This window comes from Myotis daubentonii, chromosome 16 (assembly GCF_963259705.1).
Source record: "Myotis daubentonii chromosome 16, mMyoDau2.1, whole genome shotgun sequence".
Taxonomy (NCBI): Eukaryota; Metazoa; Chordata; class Mammalia; order Chiroptera; family Vespertilionidae; genus Myotis; species Myotis daubentonii.
The window spans coordinates 12581904-12589950 of NC_081855.1; the positions used below are offsets into that span (position 1 = coordinate 12581904).

The 8047-nt window shown below is 52.0% G+C and overlaps 1 protein-coding gene across 1 annotated transcript in view; it reads right to left on the reverse strand.

The window, feature by feature from the left end:
* The window catches only part of LOC132219263 (phosphofurin acidic cluster sorting protein 2-like), a 29700-nt gene extending 24360 nt beyond the window's left edge, over window positions 1-5340 (reverse strand). The window contains 1 exon segment of the mRNA XM_059671642.1: window positions 5332-5340. Within this exon segment, the coding sequence (XP_059527625.1) occupies window positions 5332-5340 (9 nt within the window).
* Between the last annotated feature and the right edge of the window lie 2707 nt (window positions 5341-8047).

The window sequence follows — 8047 nt, forward strand, 5'->3', positions numbered from 1 at the left end:
CGGTCACCTTGTGTTACCTGAGACCAAAAGCTAGGAAGTGGATAGATACGTCGGGGACGACGGTTGAGCAAACGTCGAAGCCGTCCGAAAAAGCTCTCACTGCGGGGTCTCCAGAAGCGAGAGAACCAATCACGGGGAGCACAACAAGAAAACATCTTGCTCTGGCAAATGCCTCTTGGCAAGTGAGCTGCCTGGCGGGCTAAAATGTGGTTGCCTGGTTACGGGGGTTGCAAGTCCTATTGGATAGTGACCTCATACCTGGGATTGTCATCCCTGAGTCCCCTCATCTCATGACAGCTATGCAAGTAGTCCTGTGGGCTGCTGTCTGCAGACCCCTCTTCTCCATGAAACACCTTATCATTACACAGTGGCACCAGCACACCCCTCTGCCCAGCCCCCTAGAAGCTCTGGGTGCAGCCAGGGTCCCAGACTTGAGGAAGCCGACCTTGGTTCAGACTCAAACCCTCATTTTTTTTTAAAAAAATATATATTTTATTGATTTTTTACAGAGAGGAAGGTAGAAAGATAGAGAGCTAGAAACATGGATGAGAGAGAAACACCGATCAGCTGCCTCCTGCACATCTCCTACTGGGGATGTGCCCACAACCCAGGTACATGCCCCTGACCGGAATCGAACCCGGGACCTTTCAGTCCGCAGGCCGACGCTCCATCCACTGAGCCAAACCGGTTATGGCTCAAACCCTCATTCTTACCTCTTCTTGATCCTGGATAAGTCATTGCGCCTGTCAGGCCCATCTCTCTCCTGCCTGCACAGTGGGTTATGGAGCAACTGCTTCTTAGGGCTGTTCAGGCTCCTGTGGGGGAGGAGCTGTAAAGTAGGAGAACAGTGACATGTAGGTCGTGCCTCCAACCTCTTTTTCCTTCCTGTTGTCACCTCCTCTGTGTCTGCTTTTCTTCTAATCTCACCCAAGCTCATCACATCTAGAGTGTGTGTGTGTGTGTGTGTGTGTGTGTGTGTGTGTGTGTGTGTACGTGCCAGTGCCCGCTTTCTGGATCCCACAAGAAAACGGCCTCCACATAGGGAGGAACAGGCAGGAGCTGCCCAGTGTGTCAGGATTTCTAATTTCCAGACCAACTCTGTGGGAGGTAGGAGCCTTGGCCTGGAAGGCCTGAGCATTCCTGAACTCTGGACTCTGAATGTCATATACCTGGGCCAATCCCTGCTTGACTACGGGATTCAGTTTCCCAGTTATCCAATGAGGGTGTGATCCACAACTACTTAAGCATGAGCTCAGCATAAAGGGCTCAGCTTTGTCCACTGTGGGTGGTTTGTGGACAGAGGTGCACCTTCGTGATTCCAGATCTGGGCGCCTTTTCAAGCAAATACTGTCTAGTCTGCCGAGTGCACACCATCTCCCCCATGCCATCTCCATTTCTGTACACGATTCCACCAGCACAGCCTTTTCCAGAGCCCTGAGGAAACCTGGGGGCACCTAGGACCCCACCTTTCAGGACACAGCTGGGTTTATCTCAGGCTCTGCATTCTGACCGTCTGGGATCCTGGGCAAGGCATGGACCTCTCGGGTCACCAGTTCCCTCCTCAGTGACTCCCCATGGTCTGCACCTTCCTCGTGTGGTGTGAATGTGTGCCCTCCCCGTAAGTGTGGGTTTCAGTAGTGACTCCATAGAAGATGGCAAAGGGATCCAACTCGACCTCCATGATTTGGTTCTAAAAGTCAGTGCCTGACCCAGCCAGAGTGGTTGAGCATCATCCTGTGCACTGAAGGATTGCTGTTGGGTTCCTGGTCAGGGCACATACCTAGGTTGTGGGTTTGATCCCTATCGGGGTGCATACAGGAGGCAACCAATTGATGCTTCTCTCACACATTGATGTCTCTCTCTCTCTCTCTCTCTCTCTCTCTCTCTCTCTCTCTCTCTCTCTCTTTCCCTCTCTCTGCCTCCAGTCAATTTGGGGGGGGGGGAATAACAATTTTAAAGCAAATTCATTTTATTTATTTTTTTAATCTTTATTGTTGAAAGTGTTACATATGTCCCCTTTTTTCCCAATTGACCACTTCTAGACAATCCCTGTCCCCCACACTATTGGTGAAGACAATAGGCCCTCACCACCCTACTCTTGTGTCCCTGGGTTATGCATATATGCATACAAGTTCTTTGGTTGGTCTCTTCCCACCCTGAAAAATTTTTTAAATATTCAGTGCCTACCCACTTGCTCACTCTGACCTGTGTTCTCCCACTCTCTCTCTCTCTCTCTCTCTCTCTCTCTCTCTCTCTCTCTCTCTCTCTCTCTCCACACTGAGGAATTAGCCTCTGTGCTGTGAGTTGCTATCTGGAGAGACCCACATGGCCTGGCACTGAATGAGACCAACAGATAGAGAGGAAGTCAAGCCTTCCATCCAAACTGAATCCCAAAGGCCGCCCCCCCCCCCCGGGGGTGAGTTCAGAACCTCAGTGACACAGATCCTGCCTCAGGTGAGACCACAGAAGTCCCAGCTGAGCCCTGCGGGATTCCTCGTCACAGACGTGTGAGCTAATAAGTGTGTGTTGCTTAAGTCTCTAGTGTGGGGTAACTCTCAGCAATAGGTCACTAGCACAGTCGTCCCATACCAGGCCCTGGCCCTGCCCTCCTGTCTCCCCCGTTTTTCTCCTCCCAGTTCCCTCCAGCCCCCACCCCTCACTTCTAACACCCTCTGCCCCCAGTTTGTAGGATGGCTGTGAAACTTAGGAAAGGACCTTGCCAAGTAGAGCCAAACTGAAAAGTGTTATTTGAAATAGGAAACAGCTTCTGTTGAGACCACAGTTCTGAGCTTCCAAGGTAAGGAGACGCTCCACGAAGGCAGGCGGCTGGATCTCCAGGCCCATTGCTAGTGCGCGCAAGTGTACTGCCATCACCATGGACCTCTAAGGTAGACCGGCCCCCCTGATTTCCAGACCTCATTTAATTTCACAAGCCTTCATCGGCTGCCATTGTGAAATCAGGATGAAGAGGGTAGACAAATACTTATTCATCTTTCTGGTTTAGAAATCTCCATCCTAAAGAGAGCCAGTGCAATGTCCCTGCGATGGGCTCACATTCTCAGTGCTTATGGTCCTCAGGGCCAGTGGTAGGGCTCATCAGACTCCGTTCAAATTTCCTTTCTCTCTGTGTCAACCTACAGGGCAGATCTCCTTGAGAGCAGGGACCCTGGGTGTGGTCCACAGTGAATACCCATTTGTCCTGAGACAGTGTAGCTTGTGTGATGGCGGGTGCCGTACAAGGCTGTAGTCCATCCTCACCAGGGGTGTTCAGAGCACCAAAGAGGATTGATGTAAAAGGGGAAGCCAGGTTGCCTCCACAACCTTGTTCAGCCTTGGGGCGTGAGAAAGAATGGCCGCTGGGCTCTGGTGAGACAGAAGAGCCTCAGGAAAAAGCCCAGCTGAACCAGAGCCTAGGGTCTGAGGGCAGAGAGAGGCTCTGACCCCTGAGATTTGGAAGCGGTGCCTGTGGAGGAGATGAGTGTGTACCTCGGGCCCTGGGACATTCCCTGTCCCCTCTTCAGTGCTGTGGGCCAACAGAGGAGATGCTCAGAATGCTGCTCAGTGCGCGTGGAGCAGGTGGAGTTTCTGTCCAGGTGCAGGTGGCAGTCAGGGTTCAGGAACTGCCTGCTGCTGGTTAAACCCTGCAGCATTCTGCAACGTGGAGGCCAGGGGGCGCTTAACGCCGTCTTTGTCCATGTGATGGTGGCAGATGAAGTTAAATGAAATGTGGGTTCCCAGGGGCAGCCCTGACTTAAAGGGTCCTTGCTCCAAAGCTCCTCAGTCAATTTCCCCCAAAGTCCCATTGTCCTGGCCCTCAAGAACGTCACATCCTTAGAGCAGATGGCTCCTGAGAGACTAATTCTTCCCAACCTATGACTCATAGTAACACGACACAGGCGTAGAAGACACAGACTTGCTCAAGGCTCTGAAGGATTGCAGAGTTAAATTTTATAGAATTTAAATTAAGTTTCTATTTAAGAGTATTTAATTATATTTTTTTAAAAAATAGACTCTAGGTTACTGAATAGTATGAGAAAAATACAGTAAAGTTATAAACATGTATATGATAAACACAAATATTTTAAAACTTCATATAAAGGAGGGGAGGGAGCCCTCTCTGCCATGGCAGCGGACACACGCTGTGGCCCAGGATCAGGACCAGAGGTTTCGAAGGAGCTGAGGTGAGTGGCTCACAAGCTGCAGGTGGGTCCACATCTGGAAGTTCAGTGACAGCTGTGCCTGGAGCCTGCTCTGGCTCAGGAGAGGGGACCAGATTGGCCTTTCCTCTTCAAGTGTTTCTGGATCTTGCTCTGGAGCTGCTTCTGTAGACCCAAGAGGAGAACATGTTACCACCATGACTGCCTTTGTGTGCCTTCCAAGGATGGGACCTCCCATCTCCATCCCTGAAGTCCCAGTTCAAGCCCCCTCCCCAGGAAGTCCTCCTACTGCAGGCCCTGGGCACTGACCTGAGCGGCTCTGTGCTCCTGCCTAAGCCCAGCCTCTGGGAGGTCTTCTCTGTGTGGGCAGCCACATCCCCTCCTCCTCACCCACACCACCCACTCCACATGCACAGCTCTCTGACTCCTGCCCTTTTTTCTAGCAGAAGCCCTCAGAACACTGCCCTCTTGCAGAAATCCCACCATATGTGGGATCCTGAGTGTGGCCACCTTCTCCAAGTCACAGTCCCCATACTCCCCTTAAGGCTCTGATCCAAAGCCCATTCACTTTTTCTGCTGGTCCAGAGATCCACTTTCTGCTTCACAATACATGTAGATCAGCGATACTTTCAGGAAGAAGTCACACCGACTGTCCCGTGGACGCTACCTGCCTGAGCAGCCCAGTGTGACTGAATCCCTCCTGACTAGAAGGAAGCGCTGGAGTGCGGTCCTGGGGGCAGCGCATTAGCTGAATGAATGAGCCCAAACCACCCCCATCTCAGAAGGCTGGGTGAGCCTGGGGTCCCCCTGCTCACCCCTGGGATTTCTGATCTGGCTTCACCCAGGACAGGGATCCCTAATGGAATCTCCAATGTCTTTATCAAAAGAGAAAACAGCTTAGCCTAAGGCCTGAGAATCACAAATAAGGCAGAAGCTTCTTTAAGAAGAGAAAATGGCCAATAGGAACAACCATACCCCCTCCAGCACACCTCTCCAGAGTCCAGGTTCCCAGCAGGCCTTTTCTAAGGGGGCCTCCCTCCCAATAACCCTATGAGGCTGGGCCTAGGCTCTCCCAATGTTCAGAGAAGCAAATACTCAGAGAGGTGCAGTGACCTGAAGACTCACAGCAGCAGGTGGCTGAGTAACCACGGTTCTGTGGAGGGGCAGGGCTCACCTGGTACATGGTGGGTCCCACACACATTGGTTAGTAGCACATGTTCTGTATTAACACAGAAGGGTGGGTGGGATCAAGGTGGGGACACTGCCCAGGAAGCTACTCACCAAGGATTTGACCAGTTTATCTAATCCATGTTCCTGGGTGTTTGTATAGTACAGATATATGTATATATATTTGCCTTCTGAGGGTCAAGAATATTTGGAATCCAGAGTGAGTGGTGCTGGGGCCACTTGGCTGGCTGACAGCTGAGGCTCAGGGCTGGGTTGACAGGCCTCCATAATGAGCATAGGATGCCCCCAATGGGAGGCCAGCCCTTGGCCTCTGGCTACCCAGCTCTGAGTCTGGGCACAGGGTGGAGCCAGCTCCCTGGGAAGCAGAGTCCTGGCTCCAGGAAGGGCAGGTGGAGAAGGTGAGGACAGTTCTCCCTGAGTGGGTCAGGGTCCAGAAAAACAGACTTGCTCATAGCTTTGAGGGTTTATAGGGTTAAATTTTATAGAGTCTAAATTAAGGTAATATTTGGGAGTATTTCAGTAAATGTTCTCTACAGTACACTGTATGTTATTAAATATCATAAAAATATAGTAAAAGTATAAGTATAGGTAACATGAACAGAAAGCTTCTAACACTGCATCTAAATGGGGGTAGGGGGAGAGCCCTCTCTGCCATGGCCGCTGACACGCGCTGTGGCCCGGGATCTGACACCACAGGCCGCGCAGGAACTGGGGTGAGTTGCTCCAATGCTGCAGGTGGTTCTTCTGCCTCTTGAAGTTCAGTGAAAGCTGGGCCTGGATCCGGCTCTAGCTCTGGAGAAGCCACTAGGGTGGTGTTGCCTCTTGAAGGTTTTCCTCATGTTGCTCTGGAGCTGGTTCTGTAGATGCAAGAAGAGGACATGTTACCACCCTCACTGCCTTTTGTGTGCCTTCCAAAGGCACACTCCCCCACACCACCCCCCAAAGGCCTCCTCCTCCTCCTGTCTCGGCCTCAGTGGGCTCAGGTGCTCCCGCTGTGAATGGAGGCACTGGGCCTGCTTTGGCAGGTAGGAGACTGGAAAGTTGAGCTGTATGGAAGCCAACAGCATCATCAGGCTGGGAAATTCTGGCGGTGCTGGTCCAGCCTGATGCCCAGGATGCAGGAGATGGCCCTGGGGAGAGAGATAAGTTGAAAGCAGAGTCTGAGGCCTGGCCTTTCCTTCCACACGGCCCTCCCAGAGCACCACTCAGAGAGTCTGGGGTCCTGTGCCTGCTGTTCCTGCCCGTCCAGAAGCCAGACCTACTCCTTGTCCACCTTCAACCTGGCAGTCCTGGCAGAGACGTGCCTGGTCTCCCAAGAGTGGCTAGCAGAAAGCCCTCCTAACTGAGAGTCTGGATCAATGAGGGAACCACCTGTCCCCTTCTTCAGGGGAATCTGACATGCTCTCTCAGTGTTCCAGACCCCTCTGATGCCTTCCCACGGAAATGTCAACTCCATCAGGCCAGGGAGGGTTGGTGTCCACTCTGCTCATGTCACTCATTAGCACACAGTAGGTGCTCCAGAAATCGCTGAGCAATGAGCGAACAAATGAACTCTGTCTCCATCCTCGACTTCCCAGGGCCTTCCTATCACCTCAAACTTTGGCTCCTGCGCCTACCTGCTGCCTAATTCACTAGCCTCCCTGTGGGGTTCTTCGCCTCCCACTGAAACTCAACTCCCTCAGGGCTGGGTACACTTGCCAAGCTGGCCCTAAGGAGGTCCTACCAAATTAGTGAGCATGATCCCTGATTAGGGGTGCAGGCAGACTTGGATTAGGATTGGAAGACTATGAATTTTCTGAGAGGCTGACTCACCACTGAGCTCCCACTCCTCTCCCACACCACCCGAATCCACATGCACAGCTCTCTGACTCTTGTCCTTTTTCTAGGAGGAGCCCTCAGACCTCTGCCCTCTTGCAGAAATCCCACCATGTGTGGGATACAGGGTTCTGCCAGCACCTTGAATTCACACTCTCCATACTCCCCTCATGGCTCTGATCCAAAACCGACTCACGTTTTCTGCTGGAACAGAGGTTCGCCTTCCTCTTCACAATACGGGAAGATGCAGCCATAGGGAGAGGAAGCCGGGAGGATATCACATCGGCTGTCCTGTGGACACTCTGAGCCTGTGCAGCCTACTGTGACTGTATCGCTGCCGACTAGAGGGAAGCTCTATGGTACAGGCTTGGGGTTTGCTCTGTGCACTGGATAATGGTCAGTGCCTAGAGACTTGTCTGTACCTGGAAGATTCTGATATATTTGATGAATGAATGAGCCCAAACCAGCCCAATCACAGATAGTTGGGTGACCCTGGGCCCCACTGCTCAGCCCTGGGGTTTCTGCTCTGGCTTCAGCCAGGACAGGGACCCATAACAGAACCTCCAGTCTCTTTATGACATGAGAAAAGAGCTTAGACCTGGGTCCCGAAAGCATCACATATGAGTAAGAGAAAGGACCAATTAGCACAACCACAGCCCTGCTGCAGAACTATCCCCTATCTGGGCACCCAGAGACAGCTTTAGGGGAGCACTCTACAGTGTCCATACAAAAACCTTATGAGGTTGCTACTTGATTCATCTCATGTTCTTAGAAACAAACACTCAGAGGGATGCAGTGATCTGAGAGTTCACAGCCAGCAAGGGGCCAAATGACCACTGTGCTGTGGAGGGGCAGGTTGCTCACCTTGTAAATAGTTGGTACAGCTG